Source organism: Corvus cornix, chromosome 15, assembly GCF_000738735.6.
Source record: "Corvus cornix cornix isolate S_Up_H32 chromosome 15, ASM73873v5, whole genome shotgun sequence".
NCBI lineage: Eukaryota > Metazoa > Chordata > Aves > Passeriformes > Corvidae > Corvus > Corvus cornix.
In genome coordinates, this window is record NC_046345.1 from 10,454,816 (window position 1) to 10,482,474 (window position 27,659).

The 27,659-nt window shown below is 45.6% G+C and overlaps 2 protein-coding genes, 1 long non-coding RNA gene and 2 other non-coding genes across 8 annotated transcripts in view; 4 read left to right on the forward strand and 1 right to left on the reverse strand.

Annotated features, from left to right (window-relative positions):
- Positions 1-898: 898 nt before the first annotated feature.
- On the reverse strand, positions 899-7,135 carry SIRT4 (sirtuin 4). 2 transcript variants are annotated; one of them, XM_010398061.3, is made up of 5 exons: positions 7,086-7,135; positions 4,369-4,874; positions 3,429-3,723; positions 2,111-2,314; positions 899-1,659 (listed from the first exon to the last, which is right to left on the reverse strand). In XM_010398061.3, the coding sequence occupies exons 2-4, from the start codon at positions 4,866-4,868 to the stop codon at positions 2,162-2,164; spliced, it is 948 nt and encodes a 315-aa protein (XP_010396363.1). In that variant the 5' UTR covers positions 4,869-4,874; positions 7,086-7,135; the 3' UTR covers positions 899-1,659; positions 2,111-2,161. The 2 variants fall into 2 exon arrangements, with proteins under 2 accessions (XP_010396363.1, XP_010396362.1); XM_010398060.3 differs by having other exon boundaries at positions 6,832-7,128.
- A 104-nt stretch (positions 7,136-7,239) lies between these two features.
- LOC109144430 lies at positions 7,240-10,260 on the forward strand. Its single transcript, XR_002045201.2, has 3 exons — positions 7,240-7,320; positions 7,897-8,058; positions 9,885-10,260. It is a non-coding gene; the product is annotated as an uncharacterized LOC109144430 (long non-coding RNA).
- On the forward strand, positions 8,506-8,646 carry LOC120410880. Its single transcript, XR_005603215.1, has one exon. It is a non-coding gene; the product is annotated as a U4 spliceosomal RNA (small nuclear RNA).
- On the forward strand, positions 9,269-9,409 carry LOC120410879. The gene has a single exon (XR_005603214.1). It is a non-coding gene; the product is annotated as a U4 spliceosomal RNA (small nuclear RNA).
- Positions 10,261-13,069: 2,809 nt separating the features above from the next.
- PXN (paxillin) overlaps positions 13,070-27,659 on the forward strand; it is a 46,922-nt gene continuing 32,332 nt past the window's right edge. The window contains exon 1 of one of the 3 annotated variants that reach the window (XM_019285230.3): positions 13,070-13,118. In XM_019285230.3, coding sequence (XP_019140775.1) covers positions 13,085-13,118 — 34 coding nt within the window. In that variant the 5' untranslated portion in view covers positions 13,070-13,084. Of the gene's footprint in view, positions 13,119-13,758; positions 13,827-21,976; positions 22,275-27,659 lie in introns of those variants that run through there. The other 2 variants (XM_039560984.1, XM_010398059.4) reach the window with 2 other exon arrangements.

Here is a 27,659-nt window from a genome sequence, read left to right on the forward strand (position 1 = left end):
GGTTAGTGGGACAGCTGTACTATGGACAGGGCAGCTAAAGATGGACTGACATCTGTGAGCTTTGTTCACTGCCAAACAGCAGACACCTGAGTCACTGGAATATGGAGTCACCGGAATAGGGAGTCACCATTCAATGACAGCAGAAGGCAGGTGGGAGTCCCAAACTGTTCTTGCTTGGCTTCTAAGTGAAGCTCTCTCCCCTCTAACCCAATACAGCCAAATCTTGAAACGTGTTAAGCATCTTAGTGCCCTCTACCTTCTGTAGAAATTGGATGTCTTATGTACCCCTTTGATTCTGTGCTTTATTTGCTCCTTCCTGGCATGGATTTGAACCAACAACAAAGCAAAAATGAACTTTGCATCCTCTGGTCAGTTGTCCTTGCTTTGCTACTTGACCTTTTAGCAGATGACTCTGGCATCCTTGTTTCCAACTGCTTGTTACAGTTCTTGTCAAAATATTAGTACAGGACATGTTACTTGGAGAGTAGGAGGGGGCACTCGGGCAACCCTGACAATTAAATCCCTCAAAGCTAGAAGGGGAGTGGTAGATTCATGCAGAAGGTCGGGTCAAAAATTTAGTGTTCTAGTTTGTGCCAGGTTCTGTATTTTACTCTGTAAATGGTTTGACATGGCTTACAATACCACCCTAAGAATCAACAAAAGATCACTACCCAGTAGTGATGGATCTCCTGTTAGGAGAGTGGAAATTGCACCTGTTAATAGAGATTACCTCCTGAGGGAGACCTATTGTACAGATTTAATTGTATTTCTCTCTTAATTCATCAGCTGCTAGTATTTACATCCTGCATTTTTGCAATGTAAAAATTGAATCTAAACTGGCTACTGAGAATGTACTTAAATAAATCACAGGAGGGAGAGAAAATTACTATGCAAGTAGTCTCAATCTTGTAAACAATTTTAATTGATTCCTTAGCTATTCATTAATTAAATAACATCTTCAAAAAATGGATTCTGGAAAATGTAGCCACCTCACTGAAAGTAGTGCTGGTCAGATTAGCTTAACGTAACTGCTCTGGCACCTCAACAATATTTAATTTTTAAAGGATTCAGATAGGAAGCAGTTTAGCTCATCAACTGACAGTTGAGAGAAATGCTGACTTCCCCTCCTTGCTGGAAGACATCAACCTTATAGCCTCTGCTTCCAATTAATCTGTTACGAGAGCACTGTTCTTGTCCAGCTTCTATTTTGAACCCTTTTTCTTTTATGTGACAACTGCAGTTCCTCTTGCCTCCTTTTCCTCTTTGCACACTCCACAGTATCCCACCAGTGACATCAGATCCCTCAGCAGTGTTCTGGTTTCCCACATTGCCCTCCTGTGCTATAGCCTCAGAATCCCTGTCCCCACTTCTCCTCTGGGGACAACTATAAGAAAGGTACTTTGTCCTCGGATACGGTAGTCCAGTTATCCTGCCCCAGTGAATGAAAAGGCACTGTTTACAATGGCAAGGTAAGGCAGAAAAGTACTTTTTTTCCCATCATCATTCTGTTTCCGGGTAAGTGGAGATGGTTTCAATGGAGAGAACTGGTGAGGCTGACATGTGCAAGGCTTGCTGCCCTCTCCTGGTGCCCTCAGCGGCCGTGCAGTAGATCTCACAGCTGCCTCTTGGATTGGAGTTTTCCCCTTTCTGAGATGAGTCCTGCAAGAGAGGAAGAAAGAAGCTGCTTTATGGATTGAACTGGTTACTTTAAACAGCAGTCCTTGATTAGGATTAGCTGGACCAATTCAATCAGGAACAGCTTTTGAATGGTCAGTTGCAAAGACAATGGCTGTGATCAGGTTCTCTGGAACTACAGGTGATCCTGTAGTTTCCTGATAGTAACAAATGGATTCGAATTCTACACTATTGAGTTTTCTGGCTACTCCTACCCAATCCTCTGGGAGTGCCAGCACTTAGTATGTTTTTTGTTTAACATCACGGGAAACGGTATCATGGCCCATCAGAACAGCCCAGGTACAGATTAAAATTTACAGCCACCTTTTGGTGCACAGTTTGGGAACATTTTGTCAGTCAGCACATCTCAGCCTCAGCATTTGCCAGGAACCCATATTCTTACCCTGTAAGGTGACTGACCAGGAAAGGTACTCACCTCGTAAAAATAACTTTAATCCTGATAGCTACTGAAGCTCAGCTGATTGGATCATGTGCAAACAATTAAAGGCAGCAGCTCTCCACAGCGGGAATTCAGCTTTAAAGATGCAAAGTGATCTAACCTGGTGGGCCCAATGTTAAGGACTGCAATTGGCAGCTTCTTCTCTCGGGCAGCAAGAGCAAACCTGTAGCCAGAGTATACCTGCGGGAGTACCAGAAGACAAAATTACTGGCAGCTTAGGCAAAAGAAGAGTTACAGAAAGGAATGAAATAGTTGCTGTTGGCAATGGGAAAAGGGCTGTATGTACATGCTATGTTAGGCAGCTGCACTGAGCTCAGGTAGGAAATGTCTTCGTTCAGGAGTGCACAAAAAAGAACAGCTTTTACCCTCTGTCAGTGAAGGATATGCAATTTCATAGAAACTGAAGCTTCAGAGCACACTGAAGGAAAATGTCCTTGTCTTTTAGTAAATCTCTGCAGCAGTTTTTGTTAGTTATCACAGGTACTTAAATGCTGCACTTTGATGGTTCTTGCATGGCCCAGCTTAGGTAGTACAAGAACGAACCTAAGGCATTTCAATCATTCCTGTACAGAGGATTATAAGATTAAGAAGTGCAAGCTCAAGGAATTTGTATCCAATATCCTGAAGCCAAGAGAATCACAATCAGGCAGCCTTGGTTTTTTCTCCTTCTGAGAGGTGTTAGAATAAGGTTTTTTTAATGTAATATATTTTTCCAGGAACAAGTTCTATCTTATACAAACACTACAACAAAAGCTTGTATGGGTTTAGAAACCCCTGTTGTTTAGCTACCTTACCTTATAGATAAGAGGCTAGTGGAGAAAACACATCCTGATACAAAGGACAACCCCAAGCAGCAGAGATATTTCAGCTCTCTTATTGAGAATTTAATAAGGAATGAGAGGTCCTAAAATCTGGTACTCTACACAGTGTGCCATGAAGCCTAAAAAACTACCAAAGGCTAAAAATTTCAGGCAAAAAAAAAAGTGAGGAATTAATTTTTCAGGTATCTTGCCTTCATGGACAATTGTGACCTGATGGAGGAGACAGCAGAGAGAGGTCTGAATGGCGTTATTTACAGCAGCATGAAGCAGACTGGCAACAGAATGACAGGGAAGCCCAAACAGGTCACCCATAAAGCCAGATTCCAACCACAGTAAAAATAAAATATAAACAAGCTCTGCAAAGGTTGATCTGATCCACAAACCATTCGTAGTCCTAAATTGTGGGACCAAGGATCATTGCAGGCAGAGTAGCAGAGAAGCAGGAATGCAGTTTGGGAGGCAGACCTACTTACCTGCATAGAGGATCCTGCTACCAGCATGGAGTCTGATTCTGCCAGGCGTCGGTGTACAAAACGGACTTTTTCCTGGCTCACTGTGTCTCCAAAGAAGGTCACATCAGGCTTCAGGATTCCACCACATTTACGGCAGGCTGGGACTTCGAAATTGTGCACCTGCTCGTCCGTCAGGAAGACATCCCCATCAGGAGCCACACCAAATGCTTCAGCCTTCCAAGTAGGATTCAGAGTTTCAAAGTGCTCCTGGAGCTCAGAACGCAAGATTCGGTCTCCACAGGCCAAGCAGAAAACCCTGAAATTCAGAGCAAAGTCTTAATGGAGAGTTTCGTGTCAGCTGAGGATCTGGAGACTCTACCTCGTTCCTTAGGAGGCCTGTAATGATTTTCCAAATTTATTTACCAAATAGTACAGGTCAAGGAGATGTCTTTCTGCCTCTGATTGTTGCTTTGTAGGAATGCTCTAGAGGAAGTGCTTTGAGTCCTGCTGTACATCCTCTCTCAGCATGTGCTTTTACATCTGGAAATTTTGGATGATCCCAGCCAGGCTGTAGATGGCCCTTCTCCAGTCCATGCATCCCATGCAATTCTGGCACTATCCACTCTTCTTAAGGTGGATAATCCTTGCATCCTCATGATCCCCTTGTTCTCTTTACTAAGAGGACATTCACTGTACCAAGGAAAGGGGAAATGGATGCAGGCTTCAAGGAAACTGATCCAAATAATGCTTCCCAAAAATGGAGTGGGGGTCATGTTTCTTAAATACCGTGCTCTGAACAGCGCTGAGTTGTGATCTTTTCCTCCACCCCAGCCCAATACCACGTTTGTGCGTGTCATCTCCAGGAACACAGCATGGACATTTTGCCTCCTTTCTCAGCAGCTGACACTGCAGCTGCCTGTCAGTCACCCACTGACCAACCCCCCTGTGCCAGCAGCTGTACCTGTGTGTGCAGCCGTGCAGCTCCGTCATGCGCTGGCTCCCAGCTTTGGTGTGAAGGGCATCCACGTTCTGGGTCACCAGCCAGTGAAGCTTGCCCAGCTTCTCCCAGTCTCTTAGTACCAGGTGTGCCTTGTTTGGCTGGTGTGAGGAGAACTGGGGCCAGCCCACAAAGTTCCTTGCCCAGTAGCGCTGCCGGGCACTGGCACTGCGGATGAACTCGGCGTGCTGGATGGGCCGTCTGTCTGTCCTGGCGTAGAGCCCAACACCCTCAGAGCGGTAATCTGGGATCCCTGACTCAGTCGAGATTCCAGCTCCAGTCATTACAAACAGCCTCTTGGAGTTAGAAACAAAGCGCTGCAGCTCCTCCACTTCCACGGGATCTGGGGGAAGACAGGCTGGCACGAAAGTCAGGTTTGGAAAGGCTCTGGATACAGAATGGGATCTGAAATGATGCAGTCTGATGGCTCTGAAAACTCCAGAACACTTCCTGGCAGAGAACATGTTCAGCTAAAAGGCAAGAACAGAACACATGGCAGGTAAAAGAAAGTAAAAAGCATGTCCTTAATGCCATTTTCTTGGAATTCTCTAGAAAATTATGCTGATAAGTATTCTTTGCTCTCTTTTTGGTAAAAAACCAAATTATTTTGGAAACATTAACTAAAGCCCACCATCCAAGGACAGTATGTTCCTTTGGCAGAGGGGAACACTGAGCACAAAGTTAACAACCCTGACTTGCAGGGTTCCTGCTGTTCTATCCTGGTGTAAAGGATGAGTGCCTAAGAGGACTTGTAAAGAGCCCAGAAAGACCTGTGCATGCAAAGCCTTTCCCAGGTATATGTAGTGGGCCAGAAAGGAAATGGCAGGAAGGCCAAGCACCTCACCCCAAAGGCACTGGCTGGTTTCTCCTCAGAAGAGAGCCTTGCTCTGTATTTTTAAGATTCTGCCTGCTCCAAATCGGTCTTTTTTATTTACCCCATCCTTTACATATGTTGTAGGAACGGAGAGAAAAACAACCTTGAAATATTATTTTTTCCTGACAAAGGCCTTGACTGGAGTTACTCCTGTGTGGTGTGTTTTGGTTGGGGTTTTTTTTGTTTTTTTTTTCTTTACAAAGGCCTGGTGCAGAACAGGCCTTGAAATGGGACTGAAGATGATGAGGGCACTGTCTACACTGTCTCAGTGCCTCTGGCACCTCCTCTTTTGTGGGTGCCACCTCCCCAGAGTCAGTGGGGAGATGGAGAGGTACTGCTTTGCTTCCACAACAGGGGCTTTCTGAGAGAGAACAGATCATTAAAAGTGGGGGGGGGGGAGGGGTAGAAGGAACTGCCTGGCAGGTAGGAATGGGAGGGATACTCTGCTTTAAGGGAGGAATGACATGCCCTGCTGGGGATGGGCAGGATGGCTTTGCTCATTAAGTAGCCTGGAATTGTGTGCAGGACCTGTTGAGACACAAGTGGATGGGCTTGGACTTTGATTTTGTTTGGGCTTTCTAGCAGTCTGCAGTTCTTTCTCTATTTCACTATTTTAGAATTATTTTTTCTGGGCCTCTCTATGGTTTTGCAAACAATGTACAAAAAGCTTTGAAAGCAATGGTCCTGAGAACTGACTGGTATTTCTGCCTCCTTAAATCTCCCTAAGCAAGGGGGCTTGTACAAGATGTGGAAGATGGAGGAAGAATTTTATTTACTGATAAAAGGGGACGATCTCCTGAACACCTAAACTTCAGATGTATTTAAATATTGCTCCATTTACTGTAAGACCTAGTACTTGGGGGCAACTGGGGGCTTAGATACATCTGAGGTTTAGGTGTTCAGCTCTAAGTATTGTGATTCTAAATTCATGCTAGTGGCAAAGAGTAGATTTGGCTCAGATAGTCTTCAGTTCTCAAGGCTTTTTGTCATCATCAGTTGAAATGCAGGGAAGATTGGACAAGACTCCATAGTCTGAATTACTTTTTGTATCTAAGCAGTGATTCTGTTTGCAATGATTTTCGCTTTGTTTTGCTGTTTAGCAGGAGTTGTCTTGGGCGTTCTCTCTGAAGAGGTTTAATTTCCAATATGAATTAATTGGAAGGGACAAAGTCTCCCGATAAACTAATTTGCTTTGAGAGCAACTTGTGTCATGATGGTCCCCACAGACTCTTAAGCCAGTTTGATGGTAATTAAATTGCTTTCACTGATGAAAACTCTTAATTCCTGCTCCTTATCATCAAAAGATCTCTCAGAAGGAAATGTTCAGAGGGGAAATGTAATGGAAATGTAATAGGGCTTGGCCCACAGGAGAGAAAAATCAAAAATTACAGGTACATTTGAAAGCTGCTGTGAACCAGGTAAGGACTATGAAAGAGAGAAAATTAAAGGACAGAATATTACCCGTCAAATACAAAGCTGCTTTTAAAATGAAAGTGCTCAGATTTAAAAAAAAAAAATTACTGTACATAATAAGTGAAACTCTTTAAACGTACCTACGGAGATCTGAGGCTAGAGTTTGTTTTTAGCACACACCCAAGATGCTCCACAGAAAAAGATCAGGCAAGATTAAGGTAGAAGATAAACAGGATCCTACAAACGGCTACAGGCCACAAATCCAAACGGACTCCCACGTCATCTTCCCACGTGTCTCTTGTGCTGTGATAATGGCGGAGCATTATCGGTGACAGTCGAACCGAACCTGTCTAATGAAATAAGAGAGATACGGTGAATAACGCTGAAAACTCACCTTTCATGGTGCTGCCGTGCCTGGCCGCGGAAGGATAAGGCTGGCCTGCCGGAAGGGGAGCCCTCTGGGAAATGTAGTTCATGGGGGAAGAACAAGCCCTAAGCACAAAGACTACAATTCCCATGCGTCAAGGCGCGGGTTTAGAGGGGAGAGTGGCAGCGAAAGTGTTCCCAACATCCTAACAGCTGAGTCAACTTGAAAACGCTGAGAACTTCATAACAGCCCTCACGGAAACGTATAAGATTAAAATCCGATTTAATTTGATACAAATGCATGTGATAGCATTGATAAAATGCATTGTAGATGTTTGTCCGTATAAAAGATGCATTTTCTTTTAACTGATACTAACAGGTTTTAGGCTTAAAATGTGACTAAAATAATGGAAGAAAAATCCACTGAGGGGTGCTAAAGGCATCTCTTCTAGCTGGGGAATTGGGGCAGTGCCAACCTGTCTGCTGCCGACTCTGCACTCTGGCTGGAACCGATCATGCCTCTCTGATTTGTGCGGGTTTCAGTCTCAATAATCACCTGGTAATTTGTACAGTTTGCCTGGCAATAAGGAATTTGCATTTGGGTTTGGGTTTTGTTTGTTTTTATTCAAATGAGACTTATTTTTCTGAGGAACAAATAAATTGAGAAAGGCCAGACTGCTCCAAGGTAGCAGCCTGGTGCACTGGATGCTCAGCTGTCTTACAGACAATGGGCTCTTTTAAACATTTGGACTGCTTTTTAAATGCATTCACCAAAGAACTCTTGCTAAACAGTTCAAAACATTGCAAAAGTTTTAATCCATTTTTCTTGTCTCTTACAGTTATTTCAAAGCCCAGGTGAGCCCGAGCCTCTGTGTAGCAGTGCGTAATTTTGTGATCACAAGGAAGAAGTGTATCCTGCTCGCTCGGTGTGCAGTGCCACCCTGCCTGTCCTTCTGCCCCTGGGCAGAGGTGTGGAATGCAACCCTCTTTTTGGCAGCTTCGTGAGTCTAAATTACTTTCAGTGATTTATACTTTAGGAGTTTAAACGTGTTTTAAACTGTTGGGTGATGACTTTGCTTTGCACCAGGGTGGTGAGGGCAGGTGGCACCCCCAGACCCCGTTTCTCCCTGGTACTCCCCGAGAGTGCCCCTCCACCCCCCCGTTCCGTGCGCTCCCTTCCGGGATTTTGGGCCAATGTCCCCGGCTGGAGCAGCGCCTTCCCTGACGCTCATTACCATAGTGCCCTCCCGGCAACCTCCGCGGGTCCCGGTGGTGCCACCGTCTCCCGGTCCATTCCTCCGTTGCCTCCCGGTCCATTCCTGGCCGCCCCAGCGTTGCGCAGGCTGTGGGGAGGGGGCTCGGACGGGCGCCAGCGAGATCGTGCCCACACGCTCTAACAGTTGCGGGGGCGCGGCGGCCGTGGGCCCGGGAGGGGGGAGGCTATTAGTAACTTTGCGCAGAGGCAGTATCGTAGCCAGTGAGGTTGATCCGAGGCGCGGTTATTGCTAGTTGAAAACTTTTCCCAATATTCCGCCATGACGGCTTGAAATACAGTCGACATTGGCAATTTTTGAGAGCCTTTCTACGGGCGGGTTTTGTTGTGGTTAAAAGACAGATACGCATAAGAACAATGAGAGGTGTTCTGTTTTTGGAGGTTGTGTTCTCAGGTGGGGGGGCTCTCTCGTACCTAGATTCCTCCGCTTCTAATTGCACTGATCCATTCCTCCATCAGCACCTCTGAAAGAAAAAGACAGGAACTAAACTCATTATCTAAAAGCGCGCTCAATTTATTAAACCGTCTTTCGCTGGAGCAGGTAGTGGGGATGCTGGGGAAAGACTCGTACTGGGATGGGGCACACCGATGGCGGTGGCCGCTCCGGGCTGGCTGGAGCTCACGGCCTGGCGGTGCGCGGGCGGGGATGCCCTGAGGGTGCGCGGGGGCGGAGGCCCCCCCCTCGTTCCGCGCGGGGCTGGCCTCAGTGACGTCGCGCTTACTTTGCATATTCCCTCCCAGCAGCCTTCGCGGGTCTAACGGGGCCCAGAACGGAGGCAGAACGGAGCGCCCTGGTCCCGGTGGGGCATGGGGAGCGCGGGGCGGGCAAGGGGCACTGCTGGGGGAGCACAGGGAGGAGCCGATTAAACGCGAGGACTCACCCCGAGCTAGGCAGCAGCCCCGGGGCGAGTGGCGGCGGCGACGGAAAGTTGGGCGTCAGCTTTGCGCAGTGGCAGTATCGTAGCCAATGAGGTTAATCCGAGGCGCGATTATTGCTAATTGAAAACTTTTCCCAATACCCCGCCATGACGACTTGAAATATAGTCGGCATTGGCAATTTTTGACAGTCTCTACGGAGACTGAATATTTTGGTAAAAGAATAGGTTTGTTGCAGTAGTATAAATAGCATTCACAGTTTAGTTTTGTTACGAAGCTCTGCGCGACGCCTGCAGAGGTTCATTACAAAACGTTAGACGGCTTTTGACTATTTACCGCTGCCAGCGTCTGCTGCCGCCGAAAACGCGGTTTAATAAAATGTGGGAGGTTTTGCATAAAAATCTCCTTCTTTTTCTCTCAAAGCTGCTGAAAAAGGAGTCGGTCAGTGAAAATGCAAGTGGTGGGGCTTAGGTGCTGGAGAAAGGTTTCTCGAGTAGCTCTTTTTGAGCAGGATCCTTAGAAGAGCTCAGCCTCTCAACAGGCAGTGAGGAGGTTGGGGGAGGGGGAGTGAAAGTCTGAATCGTGCTTCCCTAGCTACAGAAGTCCTCGAAAACCTATTAGGGAACACTTAGTGTAAATACTGTAAACTCCATTTTGTGTTCATTTCTTTATGTATAGCCATTGGCACCACTTGAAGAAAAAAACCCCAAAACAATAGAAAAAGGCTCCTTATTGTCAAAGAAATCACAAAACTTTACTCCGGAAAAAGCAGCTGCTGGTGTCAAATCCTATTATGTAAGTAAACCCCATCCCTTCCTAATTTGCAGCAGTTGTCTTATTTAATAGCTAAGCAGACCCTATGGAGGGAGACTAATGACCAGTGCACACCAGCTCCGCTGAGGCTCTACTGCAACTGCAAGCTGTATGAATGAGATGTACCTTATGCTGCTGACAGGTTGCCTCTGACTTTCTCCATGTGGGCAGAGAATCAGATCCACGTGTGCCATCCGGATGCTCCTGCCCTGCCAGTAAAACCCTGATCTGGGCAGCTGGTTTAAACTTCCGTAGAGTAAAAAACTTTGTAGTGAACATTAGTGTTTCCTCTTAATGATTTCTTCTTTTCTTTTTTTTTTTTTTTTTTGGTAACATTCAGCCATGCTGGGGTATTATACATAACAGTGACCAAGAGTGACAGTGAAACCTCATAGATTGCCTTCGTCCCCCCATTTGTTCCTACTGCCAGCAATATCAATTGAAATCAAAACCTGAAGCATAGGGATGCCATTACCCTTTGGCAGAACAAGCCACACGGGTAAATAGCAAAGTCATATGCAGTTTGCAGTGAGTCATACACTTCAGGTAATTTATTGTTTCTGTGTTGATAAATATTGGGTTTATTCATTTGATTGTTTCTCATCTTTGCTGGCAGAATTGTCTGTGATAATGCCCTGGTGTGGTGCTTTCAATCTGCATTGCAAAGTCATGTCCCACATCTTATGTCAGAAACCAAGTTTGTTTGTTTTGCTGTAATAGATCCTTTAAACAGGTGTGAAGGTGGACCTCAAACGGGGAAGTTGCATGTTGTGATTTACTGCTGTTTCCTGAACCCTAAAGCTCTGATAGAAATTTTTTTTCTTGCATTCTCCTGAAGAAAGAGCTAAATCTCCTTGCATGATGTTCATGTGGCACAGCACAGAGGGCACACACTGCAGTGAAGGCATTGTCCTTGTTCTGCAGTTTCAAGTCACTCTCTGGAAAGTGCGCAGGTAAGTTCTAAACATGCCTTATGAGCCAGTGTAACTTTATATCTCTTCTCTGACATAGATTGCAAATAATGATGCTTTTCTTTGGTGGTACTATGAAATGAGCTTGGATCACTGCTCTGTTTGGCAGCCAGTCTGAAATTACAGGAGCAGGTGGACAGTTAATCCACCTACTCTGAGGCTCCCATGTGTGGTCACTGGGTTAAGCTGCCCTTTGAGGGAGCCGGTCTGTTACTGGTAAACGATGCTTCGACAAGAGGGAAAGATGTCTTGAGCAAGTACTCTGGACACAGGTTGTGTGGAGTCAAAAATACTCTGAACACGGATTGTGTGGAGACAGGAAGCCCTAAAGTCCAAGATTTTGTGGATGTTGACTCACTGTCTGACTTCATTTCCAGTTCCCAGCCCTGTTTCCCATCTGCAAATGGGGGTGGTAACTTCTTGTTAACACCTTCTGTGAAAGACAAGGGTAAACCGTAATGTATCTCAGTCACAGGGCACAGTGTAAGAGGAAGGCCTGTGTTTCTATCAGCAAGGAGATGTTCATGAGTCAGTGAGAGTCTGAGGCAGAGAGCAGGTAGATGATGAGGAAACAGGAGTTCAAGGCATTGGGAAGGACAGGGTGAGCATTGCTTGGGTGAGTTTAGCTTGAGCCCTCACCACTGAGTAGTTGTCTTGGCAGTTGGGGTTTAAACCTGCCCCTACTCCTTCAGCTCTCATGGGAGGGTTAGGGACTGGCAATTTTAAGTAAAAAATGTCAGTGTGTGAAGAATTCAGTTATGAACAGCACCTGGCTATGAGCAGGTTGATTTTAAAAGCAGTATGACTAGAGGATAGTATCATTCATGGGACAGCCCTGCCTTCCCACCTCACCAACCCTTTCAAAGCAGTGCTGAAGCCACAGGCAAAGCTTTAGAAGCAATGACTTTATTTTTGTTTTTAACACTGAGCAGCTTGGACACAACCCATTTCTTGTGGGTGCAACCCTAACTGGTACTATGACAGCTTAATTTCAGCCCTGAGACACAATAGAAACTGCTTTCTTGATTGGCACTCACTTCCAGACTCCCAAAGAACACTGTAGGAAGCTGAAAAAAACCCCCTGCATACCAGGCTATAATATGAACAGAGCACACTAGGCACTTTATTTATGCAGAGGTAAAAATACAACCCAAGCTGAGGCACATGCCTGTCACATGTTGCTGGAGGAAACATACAGACCCCAGGAAAGGACATGCTTCTGATGACCTTAGGTCTGCTCTGTGACCAGTCAGTGCTAGTGGTTTATGTTGCTCCACCTGGGGACACACATCCTGAAGCTGTCACTGTACAGCCAGTGATGGATTTTGAGAAAATTTAACAATCCCTCCAAATAATGTTTTACATTTTGCTGAGGGAGACCAGCAAGGGGGATGTCAGGTGAGATCTTTGGCATGGATGGTGAAGCATGCAATGAAAGTCTTTGCTTATATTTGTGTTATACTTAGATCTTGGTAAGGATGTTATTTTCTGACAAGTCCTGTATTTGGAGTAAAAGCTGTAATGAATTTCTTGGAGGTTGTTGACTATTTGTAAGCATTGGCTGGGATGAGGGAGGAGATATTTCCCTGACCCCCTAGCGATAATTCCCATTAAAGCATGACTTAACACAGGAAATAATGATGACTGACTTGTGCTAGCAGGGGAAACTGGGCATGTTTGTGCCCAGAGAGTGAAAAATACAGCATTGGAGATTGCTCACAGCTGACCTCATGGCCTCTGTTTTATGAAAATACAATCCTGTAATCTCAGCTCAACAGCAGGACGTGTGCTGTTCAGCTCTGGGAACATTCTCTGACTTGGTAGTAATTTTGTAAGGAGAAGAGCTACAAGAGTCATGTTTCCTGGATCCTCAGCAGTTTCCACACTGATATTTTTTGGTACATCTCTCATCAGATTAGGAGATGAACATTTGGGCTAAACTACTGCATTTACTGCCATGTCAACTTGGCTGAAGTGCCATGGGAAACGGTATCTCTGATGAGGGTGGAGCTGTGCTGTGGCTCGGACGAAGCAAGGACCTTGCTGCCTTGGGGTGTTGTTTGATGGAGGTTTCAAAGGAAAAGCCAGTGGGAAATGATGGTTCAAGATCATCACATGAGAAATCCAGGTGGGCTGTTACGGTCTTTGAACACAGCAAAGGAGAAGTGGCTGATGACTTTCCTTTATGGTGGCCACAGCTTGTGGAAAATTGTTCAGGAAAGGTTTCCGCCGCCCAGCTTCCCTGGGATGGGGTAAATTAGCTGGGGCTCAAATGTTTGTTTGAAGGTTTTGGGGCACAACCCTACCGCAGCACCCACCAAGCCCGGCGCGGCTGCATCACTGCCCCCGGAGGACGTTCCTCTGGGAAAGGGTCCTGCTCCTCCAGTGAACAGTGCAAGGGTTCGTGTCGTGTTCCTGCTCAGTCTCTGATGCGCGTGGGGCCGCAGGAGAGCGGGACGGCTCCTCTGCGGCAGGACAGGCTTCGCCCCGGGGTCAGAGCCCCGCGGGCGGGCGGACGGGTGGGGGCTCTGGGAGCTGCTGCCTCGCCCGACCTTTCTCTGGGGGTTTTCCCAGCCCGGGGCTGCGCCCCGGAACCGGGAACGGGACCGGGCAGGCGATCCCCCGCTGCCCTCCCCGCGGCCGGGCCGGCGGCTCCCGCGGCGGCCGGCAGGGGGCGGCGCGGGGCGCACGGCGGGGGCGCGCGGGCGGGTGGGCGGGCGCGCGGGCGGGCGCGCGCGCGGGGAGGCGGGCCGGGAAAGTTGCGGGCGGTGGCACCGGCGGGGCGGGAGCGGTTCCGGGCGCGGCACCGGGCACGGTGGCACCATGGACGACTTGGGTGAGTTCCGAGCTACGCGGGCTCCCCGCGACGGGGGCCGCCGCCCCTCCGCGCCCCGGGCGGTGGCGGCCGCGGCCCGCCCAGCCACCCTGCGCCCCTTTGCGCCGTGGGGCTCGGGCCGCGCCTGCCGGCGTCCGGGGACGTGTCGCTCCCCGCGCACTACGCCGGCTATCCCGGCTCTCCACGCCGCCGCCTGCGCCCGGGCGCCCTCGGATGGGTTGTCCCGGCGCCGCCCGCTCGCGGCCAGGGCAGGCGGTGGCTATCCTGGCCGGGAAGGGCGCCGTGCGCTCCTGTGCCCGGAGCAGCGTGGAGCGTGCTCGGGTTTCAGCAAGCACCTCCTCTTCTGCCCCGCCGCAGCCTCTCTAGCCCGTTCTTGGGCGAGATCTGAACTTTGCGCGGGTATGGAGTGGGGAGCCTTCGGGGGTAAGCGGAGCCCAGCCGGGCTCGGAGCTCATCGTCGTCCTCCCTCTGCTTCTCCCCGGTGTGCTGCATTATACGGTTGCCTGAAATCGTGTAATGGAGACATGTCAGGCAACTGGTCTCAAGGGAAAGATCTAGAGAATTTGAGTTCCTTTGGTACCAAGCCGGAAAGGGTGTGGATATGCCAAAATCCCTTGTGCTCTGGGAGGCATTAGGGCGACTGAGTTCCGCTTATGAAACTGATTAAATCAGACACTGGGGAGGGGCTGTGATCCGTTACTTCCATCCTACCTTTAATAGAAATCAGACGTTCTCTTAACATATAGTCCAAGAAAATTGCAGGTTTATTCCTGGACCTGGAAGCTCACATTACGGTGCTGGCATAAAGCTGGTGGTCACACCTTCAGAAAACAGACTTTGAATTGGGCTAGTGATAAAACTTATGGGGCAGGGAGTCCATCTGCTGCATGGCTTCCTGGTGAAAGGTGTGCCCACGAAGGATTGATCCTTGGGAATTGAAACCGTACCCTCTGCTTGGGTGAAGTAGCTGTTGGTGGAAACAGAATTAATTTCTACTGCAGCTTCTTCTCATGGTTATTGCTCCTTTAAGTGGAGACAGCTTTGTTTACCTTTTCTCATATCCCTCGTTCTGGTTATCTGTTGGAGATTTGGTGCAAGATCCAAGCATGTTCAGGAATGCATTGCTAGTCAGACCAGGATTCACCCAGTCACCCAGTATTGACTTGCTGAGTGGCCCTTCAGAGTGAGCATACGGGTCTGTGTAGGCCAGTTTAGTGTCTCACCAACATGCTCTTGAGTAAACCATGGGAGCTGTACTGTGCCCACTGCAACAGTTGCATTCCTGAACAGCAGTAGTGTGACTTCCCGCTTGTTGGAATAGGCTGCTGCAGTTTCTTAGTATTTTTTCTTTCCTCTGTAGGAAAATTAGAGGTGAACTGCAAAGAAATTGTGAAAAGGATCTGAATTTATGCCTGGTTTGTTCTTCTGAGCTCCAAAGTGTATTGAGACAACCAAAAGTTAAAGTTGTGATCTGACTTTGAAAATAGAACTTTTAGTCTCAGCAACTTGATTTCATGAAGTCTTAATTACACTGCATCTGTCTCAATTTTCATGCAGCCTTTCAGACTGGACAAGATCTAATTAACAGTAAGCAGCTGAACAAAAAAGTGTGACCCTTTCTCTCTCTAAGCTTTTCTGTGGTGTACAGAATTCACCATGGTAAAGCACACCAGCTGTTTTCCATCTGCGAATCATTGTTAGCTCCAAAATGTCTCACTTCTCTAATTCTTCATCCATGGTGAAGCCATTCACCTTGGGATGCACACATAATGGAACAGTGCTGTGCTCGTACAACTCCCCTGAAATAAGTCAGACTTTTGAACTCAAGTGAGAGTTGTTTGTTTTTCTTTCCTCATTATCTACAGGTGGATTATCTGAGTTGTGGATTAACTGTGCCATGGATACAGATGTCTGCACTGGCTCTGTCCAGAGTCAAGCTGGTTAGGCAGGACTTGTTGGTTCAGGCACGGTGCCATGTGGACAAAGCTGCTCTGCTTCCAGGGACAGTTTTGGCCCAAAAGGAGTTTGGTATTGAGCCGGTACTTGCAGGTTCAGAGTTGATGTCGAGTAAAGTCAGCTTGGATACTTCCACACCTCACTTTGGAATCTGTGTGGTGCAGAAAATGAGCAGTGAGTAAAGGGCCTTGCTGGGCATGAGGGAACCTCTCACAGAGACCACTGGTGTGTCTGTTCTTAACTCCCTGCTTTTATCAAAAATCTCTTCCCTCTTCCTAGAGCTGGAGGATTTGATCAGTGTGTACTTGTGCACTGTAAAATGGAGGTCCAGAAGTATCTCAGTTTCGTGCTTGGACTGGAGAGGTTATGAAACATATGAGAGTGGATTTGTCTCTTTTTGGGGATTCATTTGGAATTGAAAAAAGTCTTTGTTTCCTTTTTTCCCCCTCTTCCAGTGTTGAAGAAGCTCACACAGGAAACTTTCTGCGGGCTGGAGCTGCACCCTGTTGTTCTGGGGGAGCCTCTGTGGCACAGGACACACAGTGCTGGGGCTGGATGTAAACTAGAACAGCCCATGGTAGGAAGGGGGAGGAGAGCAGCTGGCCAGGCTTGTCCAGATTGTCTCCCTCCAATCTCTCTAAGGAAGCGCAAGCGCATTTTGTGGATATGCTTGGAGTTTGACAGGAAGTTTGCTGAATGAGTTTTCTGCAGTGCTGTAAATTGGCACAGAGAGTACAGCTTTGTCCTAAAGAGTGAGAATCCTGACTTGGGGCTCTTGCTGCTTTCACGGGATTGCCAAAGCACACCTTCCAGCACATAAGTGACCATCCACACATACTTGCTTCAGACAACCTGAGCCACTGAGTGAGATGTTGAGTTACTGGTTCTGTGGTGCTACCTTGTCTAAGTAGTATGAGGGAACAGATCCATTAGGATCTGCTTGTTGCAGAGGAAGAAACCTAATTTGTGTCATGTGTCGTGTATTTGTGGTGAGAGGAGAAGAGAAACTTTACATTTGCTTTAGTCAGATACTGTTCGATTTTTGACTCCAAAAGTTTTTTACAGCCTTTTTCTGAAAGGGGTTGTTTGCAAATACTACTGGGAAACCTTCTGGTGACTCCAAACAGAAATGCTGTGGCTTTTAGAAGCTTTCATTTGATGTCTTTGAAATTCTCACTTCTCTACTCCTATTTTCTTAAAAAATTTTGTTTTCAAAGGCTTCAGATATTTTTAAATTGGATTTTGCAATCAAAACCAAAACAGCATTCACTGGAGCTTTTAAAAGGTGTTTTACAAAGAAGTTATACCTGTTTAATGGGGACATATTTATGGCAGTATTTTGGCTGTGCATGTAAACTAGACTGTGAGCTGCTTTTTTTAGGTGTGCTTGCTCACTTCTAGAAGGATTTTTCTTTTGCATAAGGTTTGTCTAGCAATTTGGCTTCAAAATTCTGGGTGCAAAGGTTCAGTGGCACAAGAGATTTTGCTTTAAAAGTTGTTTCCCTCTGTTTTAGGAACTCTAATCCACCCTCTCTTCAGTGTTTAATCCCCTCAAGATTGACTTTAAAGGGAGCAATCTTGCCATTGATTTTTTAAGGGAGTGTGGAGGGAGGTGCACGTGTTTCCATCTGTCATCTGTCCTTACATTTGGAAGATTGCTGTGCTCTGCAGGGCGGTGCTGTCTGTCCCTCTCCAGAGGGGGATGCTTGCCTGTTTCTGACTCAGTTCCTGTAGTTGGGGGGTCATATGCTGTGGGTTTTGGGCCCACTTAACTAAAAGTTTACTGTGAAATTGCTCATGGTCAGCTACGCCCAGGAAATGGTATTGGGGGGAAGTACTGGTAAAGTAATTTGGTGTCTTGGCTTTCTACTGGCTCAGATTTCTGACTCCTTCCTGCTGCTGGGTGAGAAGGCTGTAAACAGAACTAATGCTCTGCACAATAGGGTTCTGACTTGTTTCAGCTCCTTAGCTGTTGTGACCCCTTGTAAAACAGGGACTTCATTGTCCTGAGGAACTCAGACAGGGAGTCCTCTGCTTCAAGCAGTGTGCGATGCAGAAAGAGGCTTCTTTTCTTGTTGCTCTATTTCCACAGAAAGGCTGGACTCTGTGATGTCTTTAGCTCCTTTGTCCCTCATGGGAGAGGTCAACTTATCACAAGTGTTCAGCTGCCCTTCTGGTTAGAACTGATCCTCTGACACCATCTCTGCCACTAGAGAAGCAAATGGGAAACTTCTCATACATCTTCAACTCTTTCTCTCTCTCCTTTTTCTTTCTTTCCTAGGGAATCGTGATACTTCAGTTTCTCTGGACCCCTTTTTCCTTACCTCTTGCCCTTTGGAGTGTATTTATTATATGAAACAAGTTGTGAAATGGTAGAAATGACAGCTAAAATTCTAAAGTCTGGCAACAGAACAAGGACTTGTATTTATTGTATTTATGCACTTGTATTTAGATCAGAGTTGGTTTTCTGATCTGCTGCTAAGAGACAGATAAATCCTTTAAATTAAAACTCTCTAACTAGAGGGTGGAAAAAGCCTGTCCGTGGCCACTAAACAAATCTGTTGGAATCGAACTAGTGTGTTAGTTGTGATATCCAGAATCTGCTGCAGCTTTGGAGACAGACAGAGCAAATTCCGAATGCAGTTGTGTGCGCTAGTGGAAAATCAGTGCAAATGAATAGGATCTCTGGTCCCAGTTTCCTGCTCTGGTCTCAGCCTACGCTTCCCTCTTTGTGTACTGATCCTGTGTCTCCCTTTTTGTCTAATGCGGAAGCTGTTAATGAAGATGCTCTTCTATTCCAGCTGCCTGAAAGTGAGACATTGTCTGTAGGAAGCTTTCTCATGCTGTGATAAGATGATGGGGTTTTAGGGAATGAGTTTCTTGCTCACTTTAGACCTGTCCTAACTAACTGAGGTTTAGTAACAAGCCCTGGAAGTACAGGTTATCATGACCGTTAGGATATTGCATTTTAAAATGATAAGTAGGGAACTGTCTGGTCTGTGGTAAGATTACTACATCCAGTAGTGCAGAGTAGAAGCAAGAAGTGGCACCATTACTTTCCATTTTGGTTGAAGTTGAATGGGTTAGGGAATAAGCTGTGAAGTTGTGATCTCAAATTAGTTTCACCTGATTTAACTGCTGGCTGCTGAGATGTTGTTCCCTGTGGCCATCTCCCTTCCTTGTGTCCACAATAACTGTTAACTGGGTCAGTGAGCTGATTCTCCTCAAAGTCATTTTTTACATAAACAGTGGACTGGGAAGTGAGGCCACCTCTTTCAGCTGTGGGTTATATTTAATATAGCATAAGGTAACCATTTATCCGCAGCCTCAAAAATGTACTCTAACTTAAGGCTTGTTGTTTCTCTGTCTGTGAAACAGCAGTAATTACTCCTTACCTGCAAAGCGTGATTAATGTTGGTTGAGATCTTTGTGTTTCTGAAATAGCTTTCAGCTGAAAAGCTTCTTTCAAGCTTTTCTGGTCACCATTGCTGGAAAAGCTTACAGTGGCACGTTTGAATTTCTCAGCCCTGTTGAATGTTCCCTCTCTGCTTTCTGATTGCTCATCCTTTCTTCATCGCCTGTTACGACAGGCTGTGAGTAGGGAGAAAAGATTTCCTTTCCGTTCCAAGTTCCCCTCAGTAGTTCTACCCTGGTCTTTCCCTTTACCACAGAGTGTCATGAAGTCATTCGAAGAATGTTGTGTGCTAAAGATATACCATAAAAATAGGAGGTGGGTGATGACTTTCTCATATCAGTTTTAGCTGTTTTTCCCATTCATGCTCAAGTCTCTTTGCAAATGGTCCCAGAGCAGCAGCTACCAGCTGGCTGGGGGCGGTCTCCCTTGGCTGATGGGTGTTAAAACCCATGCTTTCTCTTCTGTGCATGTGTGTTTTTAATTCCTGATGAAGCAAACAAAGTAGAAATGGCAACTGGAGTGCTGTGGAAGAAGTTTGGTGGTGGTGGTGTTTTGGTTACAGGAACTGAGTCCCTGAGGTTTTGTGTTTGTGCTGTTTAGGAGTCTGGTAAACTCTTTTTCTGCTCGCACAAATGCAGCTTTTTCTTGTAGCAGACAGTAACTATTCTGAATTTACATGGGAAGTTTATCTAAGCGGTTTGAGACAACTGTAAATTGAGGAGCCAAGAGAACTTATGGCACAGGGGGAGGCAGCCTGCATTGTTAGTGCTTGGCTCCTTTTTTCCTGAGCTGGACTGTCTCTACACTGTGAACAAGTACAGTTCAAATTATTTAAACGGTGATGAGGTAGTCTGAAGTTGTCCAATGCAGCTTGTCATGTCACTTCTCACAGTGTTCTTATTACCATGTGCACGTTTGCATAGATGGCTCTGCTGGGTGAGTGGTGACTGTCTAGCTGGCAGCATGCAGTGGAGTGTAGCTTGATTTCTTGTGGTTTTTTACTGGTTATTGGATATGCTTAAACCTCTAACATTTTGCAAATTATTTGAAGAACATCAAAAAAAGTAAATGGCGCGCCAGGGAATAAACCTTCTGAATGACAACTCTGCATGGGGAATTGTGCTTTAAATGGCTCAGCTATAAATCAGACTATGGGGGTCCAGGAATAAACCAGTCCCATGTTTTTGTCACAGAACTGAGCTGGCAGACAGAATTAATCTTGTGTCTGACTAGGTGCCTCACAGGATCTTGCTTTATTTCCACTGCTGCAGAGGAAGGTGAACAGAGAATTTCACTTTGTGTTTCAAGGAAGTTTGTGGTGGTTCAGGGACTGTGGTTAGGCTGAGTTTTAATAAGAGTAGGAGGTGGTAAAAGAAGCCAGAGGTAGAAAAAGGTCATGGGCAGGAGGGCTGTAAAATATGTGCTGTGGATTAGGGGCATAATATTCCCTTGTTTTATCCTCTTCCATGGTTCTGAACAAGTTCAGGGCTTCTCTGAGAACAGGTTTCTTTTGGGTTGAAACCACTAATTTCAGCTGGGTCAGACAAAAAAGCCTAAGGCTAACTGCATGTCACTTGAGGTTACTGGTGCCCCATGAGCTGGAATAAGATGATGGCTTGGCTGGTCTCTGCTGCTCATCTTGTTTGACCATTAGTTGCATCTGTTGCTCCCCATTTCTCAGCACCACCAGCTGCCTTGGGACTAGGTTTGATTTGCTGCTAGCAAATGACCCCTTTTGGGCAGAGGTGATCCCCAAGAGTAAGGTGCCTGGAGGAGTACTTCTGGTTTGAATCTCCTGTTCGTTATGGTTTTATGGGGGAGACTTTTTTTGGGCTGTGTAGGCCTGGTCAGGCAGTGTGACACACAGCTGGAACTATTCTGCCTGGCTGTGAGCAGCTCCAGCAGTTAGACAGGATCCCTGCAGAGAGCTGGAGCACTGGGGGAGGGAACGAAATGCCATTTCATCCACGTCATGAAATCTCTTATCAGTGGCCAACTCAGTGTTTTGAGTGGGTGAGCTGCATTGGCCAGAAGAAGCTGCCTTTTATTTCTGCTGTGAAAGATGAGGAGCTCAGCACTGTCAGTGAGGCTGAGAGCTGTGGAGCAGCTGTGTGGAGTTTGGGATGAATTTGTCAGTCAGGTTCTTATAACCCTAAGCTTGTAGTTTTCAATCTATCCTGCTTGTGCTTAATCTGGGATTTGCTGCTTGGCTGTCCTAAGCAGTTTGCTTGGGCAGTGCCTTACAGCTGCTCTGGCATGCTGCTCCTGTACTTCTTAACTGCTTAAATCCAGTGCCTCCAGCACCTTCTCTCTTGGGATCATGCTTAAAAGCCTTGGTGTGAGTTAGAGAGAAAATCTGTTAGGTTATCATTCATTTTTCTGTAAGGGTTGGTTAAGGGCTTTATTTGTTGGATGCTACTTTCCCATCAAATGCGAGGAAGAAATCTACTTGAAAGAGATCACCGCAGTATGGCTGTGGTGATGTGAAACTCTGAAACATTCTGGGCTGTCTGGGCTGGAGCCCCCTGATTGTATTGCTTGGGTCTGGAAAATGCTGTATGTGGGATGGGAGAGCCAGTGGGATGCGAGGCGTTCAGAGCAGTGTTTCTCTGGAGTGGTCCTGTCCTTGCAGGGTTGGGAGGCTGTTTGCTGGGGAGGAGGGGTTGAAGGAAGGGGCTGGGGGTGGTGCAGGGAGGAAGCTTTATGTAATTCTTGGCTGGCTTTTGAATAATTGTTTTAATGAAATGGAATGCAGTGTATTCAGTACTTGCTTGGCAGAAACAGCTGGTTTTTTTTTCTTGTTTTCTATTTTGGGGGGGGGAAGGAGTTGGAGTTGCTCTATTTTCCAGCTGCTTTAAACACTTAGGCTTGGATTTGTCATGAAGATAGAAGTGGAATATTGTTCTTGGTGAGGGGGCAGTTGCACTGTTGTGCATGTGTGGGAAGTTGTACACTGGATGTGTAAGTGGCAGGGTCTGGTCCCTGTGTTCCTCTGAGGGTTGTGGATGCTGGTGTGGTTTGAGGTGGAGCAGGTTAATTTTAAAATACCCAACAGTAACAGGATGAAAGTGATGTGGGTAAGTACATGTCCATATAAAATATATGTGCATCTAGATACTTGATAGGAAAATTAATCTCTTTTCCTTTGTGCCCTACTTCAGGACATAGCAGGGAAGAACATGATGAGTTGAGACAAAGAAGTCCACTTAATTTTCAGCAAAGCAGAAATGTAGGCAATGGGAATCTTGACTTCTTTAGACTAGTGCAAAACAGTCTCTCCAGTTATCTCCGATGATTGTTGACTTTAATCATAGGATTGGTGGAGGAACAATCAGAGATTGTGCTGAAACCCCCTTTTAAGAAAATAATTTGAAGAAGGATTTATTTCATGTACCTCTGAAAGGGAATTTTATTCTCATGCTGCTTCTATTTCAGTATTGCTGCCATTTCCATTTTTGGTCAGTGCTAGAGATCGGTCTCTCTTACTCATCTTTACCTCTCAAAAATCTACTTTCTCTTTGGTCTTTGTAATTTTTCTTTCCAGTCGCTCTTTTCTGTGGTCAAGAGTTCTCTTGCGAGTAACAGCCTTTGGTTGATAGAATAAAATTTTTCTTTATCACATAACAACAACAACTTGTGTTCAGGGCAGGGAGATGAAAAAGCTGTCATGCGTTTAATTGCTTTGTTAATACTGCTCTTGGTAAAAAATCCTCACTGTTTCTCTTGCTGCTGCTGCTGAAACAAGCAAGAGACTTGTAACTAGTACTTGTGTCATGATGCCAGATGACAGGTAGAACAATGGGTCATCTACTTTCTCATGTAGGAAGAGATAAGAAAACCTTAAACATTCTCTTAGCTCTTCTCCATCTACTGACTCAAATATACTCCAGTTCTAAAAATATTAGTTTTCTGTCTAGATTTAACAATTTTCTTTCTTTCAGTGGGCCATTGTGAAACTCTTGAGCCACATTCTTGTGCCAATACTAAAAAAAAAACCACCTAAGTCAGAGCTCTGCAGCTGTAGAGCCATCAGCAGTCTCCATCAAATTGCCACCCACATATCCCAAAGTGGACCGGGAGACCAGTTCCCACATTCATTTCTGAAACACTGTCCACCTTACATTCCCAGAAGCTGCTTTTAAAGTGAAAAGAAGCTGCTTTAACTAGATTTTTAACCATGTGCTTCTTGGCCCCTTGTACTCTGTTTTCTTTCAAAGCTGTTGCTTGTCCAGTATCTATGATTACTTGGGTTATTTTAAGTTACAGTGCAGTGCTCATCAGACTGAAAGCTTTATTTTAAAGCTTTCTACCTATTATAGTTATAAGTAGTACCAAGATCCACACGACTGAAAAATGTGAAATATTTTGTTGTCATTTCCCCTTGCCCTGTTCTGTGAATTTACGTTGTGCTTTTGGCAGCGCTTTGTCAGTTGTTGGTGATGACTTACGCTTTTTGGCTTACAAAGAGTTCAGTGTTGCTTCCAAGACTACTCCCACCCTGTTGCAGAGAACCCTTGCAGAAATGAAAACTTCTTAAAAGAAACATCCACCATTTTAAAAGTACTTCCTCAGTAATTAGATTTTTAACAAGCCAGTTAAACCACGTATGACATTTGACACAAGTTCCCATTTTAAAAAAAGGGAAACAACTCACTTCAGAGTGGTTGGCAGGTGAAGCCAGCAAGTCTTTATGTCTCAATATACTAACTTTTTATCTGGGTGAGATTACCTGGGACTTTGTATCTCCTTATTGACACAGGCTTTTACAATTTGAGATACCTTGGTTTTTTAAGGCTAGATTTGCATTTGCTGAATGTTCTTTGCATTTATGCTCTCTGGAGATATGCTTTTTTCTTACTGAATGGGAAGTTGCTGAAGCTAATGAATGCTTTTCAAGGACAAAATCTGTCAAGTTTGCATTCTGATATCCCATTTAAGAGCCTTCAGGATAGGAATGCCTCAATAAGACTGTACTAAATATGGATATGATTACAGAATCTCTTTAGTGTGCCCATTCATTATTACTGGAATCCTTCTTTTGCTGGTAACCAGGATACTCTACATTTCATTGGCAGAATTTGTGCTTCTAATGCTTTTAATGAATTCAGAATTTACACTAGTATTTCAGTCATTTATTTAATCATCTTTATGTGTGTCTCAAATTTTGTAACTGGCACTTTGCCTGAATGGGTCTATCTTCAGATCTGTTTATGCTGCTTGGATAGGATTCCCACAGCTTAAAAGATGCTATTTTTTTCCCCCTCAAGTTCCATGTCTATTATTGCATAACCATGCAAATCCTACTCTTCCCTTTATTGGTTATAGGGTCCACATGCTTTCCTGTTTCTGTTACTTCTAAAAAGGTAGATAATTAACTTGGAATGTGCAGGCTCTGATGGTATTTTGTCTGCAACTGTGTCCAAATCCATTTTTACATATGCAGATGGAGAGGATCACAGGGATCTTCAGCAGTGTTGTTATTGAGTGTGGTTACCTGTGTGCTGCTGGGGTGTCTGAGGTGGTGGTCCTGCTGGTGGTTGAGTCAATACAAGGGCTTGTTGCTCCTGAAGAGGAAGATGGCTTTACTTTTACTTGTCCTTTCTCCTTCTGTGCTCTCTGACTGTTTGGACATAGCCCTTCTTGCTGACTGCTGTGCTCATCTCTTTCCTGACCCAAAAGAAGACAGCTTTTTTTGACTGGGTGGATGTTCTGTTGGATTGGTTCACAGAGGGGACTTGTGAGAGCCAGAGCCTGCACAAGTAAGTGGCAGCTGCATATGTCTGGAAGAGGGAGTAAAACCTCTCCATTTTTGGCAGTGGTGAGCTGTTAATTTGCCTTTCTGCATCTTATGAAACTGTATCCTTCACTCCAAGGTGCTCACTGTCCAGTGGAACTCCTGTGCTCTGTTGCACTGTAAAGTCTGATGCAACATGTTTTCCTTCCCTAGATGAGTTAGAATCAGCAGTTACCAAATTATGATCTCCAAGTTGACAAGTGCTCTACAGCTGTTGTGAGGGGTCCCCTTGAGAGGTCAAACCCATGCACTTGTCATTTCCACCTGAGGATGCACACGATTGCTGTTGCCCAGAGATTTGGAGACCACTGCTGTATGTTAACAATGTTGTGATTTGCCACTCTTGATTTCACACTAAGCTACTGCTTAGAAGCTGCTTGGAAGAGTGATACAGTCCTGGATCAGCATGTGTTGTAATCTCAATGCTGTTTATGACAACTTTCAGTTACATAAATCTCAACCAAATACCAATGCAGGGCTTAAAAAATGCCCTTGTCTATCCTCTTTTCAGTGGGCATGTGGAGGGTTGCTTGTTGTAGCTGGAGTACTACACACCTCTGCACTCAAGCCTTGAGCTTCTGTTTATGCCCTTTACCAGAGCTGTGGTTTAAAATCCACAGTGTCTTGTTTCCTGCTGGTTCTATTCCCATCCTCGGGCTCTTTGTCTAGTGGACATCTCCTTTGTACCAGATTTGTCAGATGTTTGTAGAATGGCAGCGCTATGTTTTGACCTAGTGCTTGTGGAGTAGCTGCTCGCTGGTGTAGCAGGAAGGGTCTGGTTCCTCAGATAGCTGGCTTGGCTGAGCCCCTCTTCCTGTAGGAATACAAGGGAGTTGGTATTTTGTCCAGAGGCCTTGGCCTTGGAAATTTTCTGTGAGGGGTCAGTTCAGTGGCTGCTTGTTTGGTGTTCATGAAATTTTTTTTTGTTTTGTTTTGGCAGAGGAGAGCAGATCCTGTTGGACTTCTAGAGACTTTCAGAGGGAAGCCAGCAGCAAATTAAAATTCTTATGATGTGCATGAGAAGGGTTAACTTAATATTTTGCATGCATAAAGATAAATAAAGGGCTAAAAAAGACAGTGTATTGGTTACTAGTGGTTTTGAGTTTATTAAATTTTTTTTTTCCCATCAAGAATGTTGGCTAAAATCCAGCCCAGATCAGTACTGAGGTGTTAACTGTTCAGTTGTTTGTGTAAAATGTTTACACTCACTCCAGTCTGTTCCTCCCACCAAACTGGACAGGATGCCATTTCATTCCTGTTTGTACAGAGCAATGTCCCTTGCTTTAGCCTGAGCCAACTCACCTCCCTCCCAGAGATAGTTGGATCAGGATTGGCCATTTACTATTGCCTTTGTCTGGGACTTCCTGGAAATGCCTGAGGATGTGTTTGCTGTCAGGCAGAGATCAGAAATAGATCTTGCATAAGAAGAGCCACTCCAGGAGAAGACTGTCAGAGGTTGTACTTACCCTCCTGGGAGCCCAAAGCTGTTTCCAATTTCATAGCTGACACACGGGGAGACTCTCTAATTTGTGCAGATAGTTGTTCCTTGTGATCTTTTACAGGGCTAGCTATAACTGCCTGTTGAACACCAGTCAATTTGCTTCCAAAAGGAGAGGATTCTGACAAAAGACTTGGTGGCCAGTGGAGCTCATAGCAGACTGCAGGCTGAGAAATTCCAACCTAAATATTTTTAGTACAGGCCTGAGAGTCAGATTTGCTTTCTATTCTGATATAATGTGGACTTGCCATGTTATGTTACGCTGTTAAGGGCTGCGTCTCAGTTCTCCATTTCTGAAAGGTACATTTCTTTTGTGCTGTCAAGGAAGTGAGGATTCTGATTTGTGAGCCCCGTTGGGATTCAGGTGCAGTGGCTGCAGACTTTACTGCCTGCAGACTTTACTGCCTGCAGTTGCTGCAGGCCACAGCCAGTTCTATCTGGAATGGAATACGTGGAGATTCAGGTTTAGGGTGTGAAGCTGTGACTGAAAAAGGCTTCTGTGTGGTAAGTGCTGTAACTTGTGGGTGGGATAATCATCTGAGGACAGTGGTGCATAAATCATAGGGGTCTGAATCCCTGGAGGTCCGGAGCTGGAGTACTGGGTAAGGCTGGTTACATCTGCGGGAAGCATTTTACGTATCATCTTGTGATACTTGTGCAATCTCCAACTTCTCTGTCCAGTGAAGCAGAACCCAGCTTTGTGCTCTGCAGCATTGTGCAACTGTTGAGGTCGGTTCAGCTTTTGCACGCGCTGTGTCACAGGATGTGCTGCAGCTGTGACGTGCAAAGCCTTGACAAACTTTTCCTCATTCTCCTGAAGATTGTTCATAGAGCAGTGAAAGAATTTTTTGACTGCGCTTATAACAGTTTTGGAAATGGTTTCCTGTTATTCAGGAGTCTGACAGTCCAATGAATCTAGGTAGAAAGGAACCACACAAGGGATTATTTTCTGTTTTAGCTTCACAGAGCCATGAATCTCTGAAGCATTCAAGGCTTGTGTAGCTGGATCTGGCATTCTCAGGAGCCTTTGGTAGCTGTGAAACTGAAAACATGTATTTGTTTAGTAAGCTGGAACATGAATTCAGATTTAGGCAGCTAGTCTTAGCATAGGGTGTTTTTACTTGGCATGAGCTGTTTGCTGCTCAGGTCTATAAACAGAGGGATGTAAAT

What these genes read in the sequence shown, in the direction of transcription:
- SIRT4 (XM_010398061.3), bottom strand. Translation starts at nt 4,868, where the DNA reads ATGTTCTCTGCCAGGAAGTGTTCTGGAGTTTTCAGAGCCATCAGACTG. An exon ending in CTGCACGGCTGCACACACAG is followed by an intron (nt 3,724 to 4,368) that starts GTACAGCTGCTG and finishes TCTGAATTTCAG; the next exon opens with GGTTTTCTGCTTGGCCTGTG. An exon ending in TAGCAGGATCCTCTATGCAG is followed by an intron (nt 2,315 to 3,428) that starts GTAAGTAGGTCT and finishes GTACTCCCGCAG; the next exon opens with GTATACTCTGGCTACAGGTT.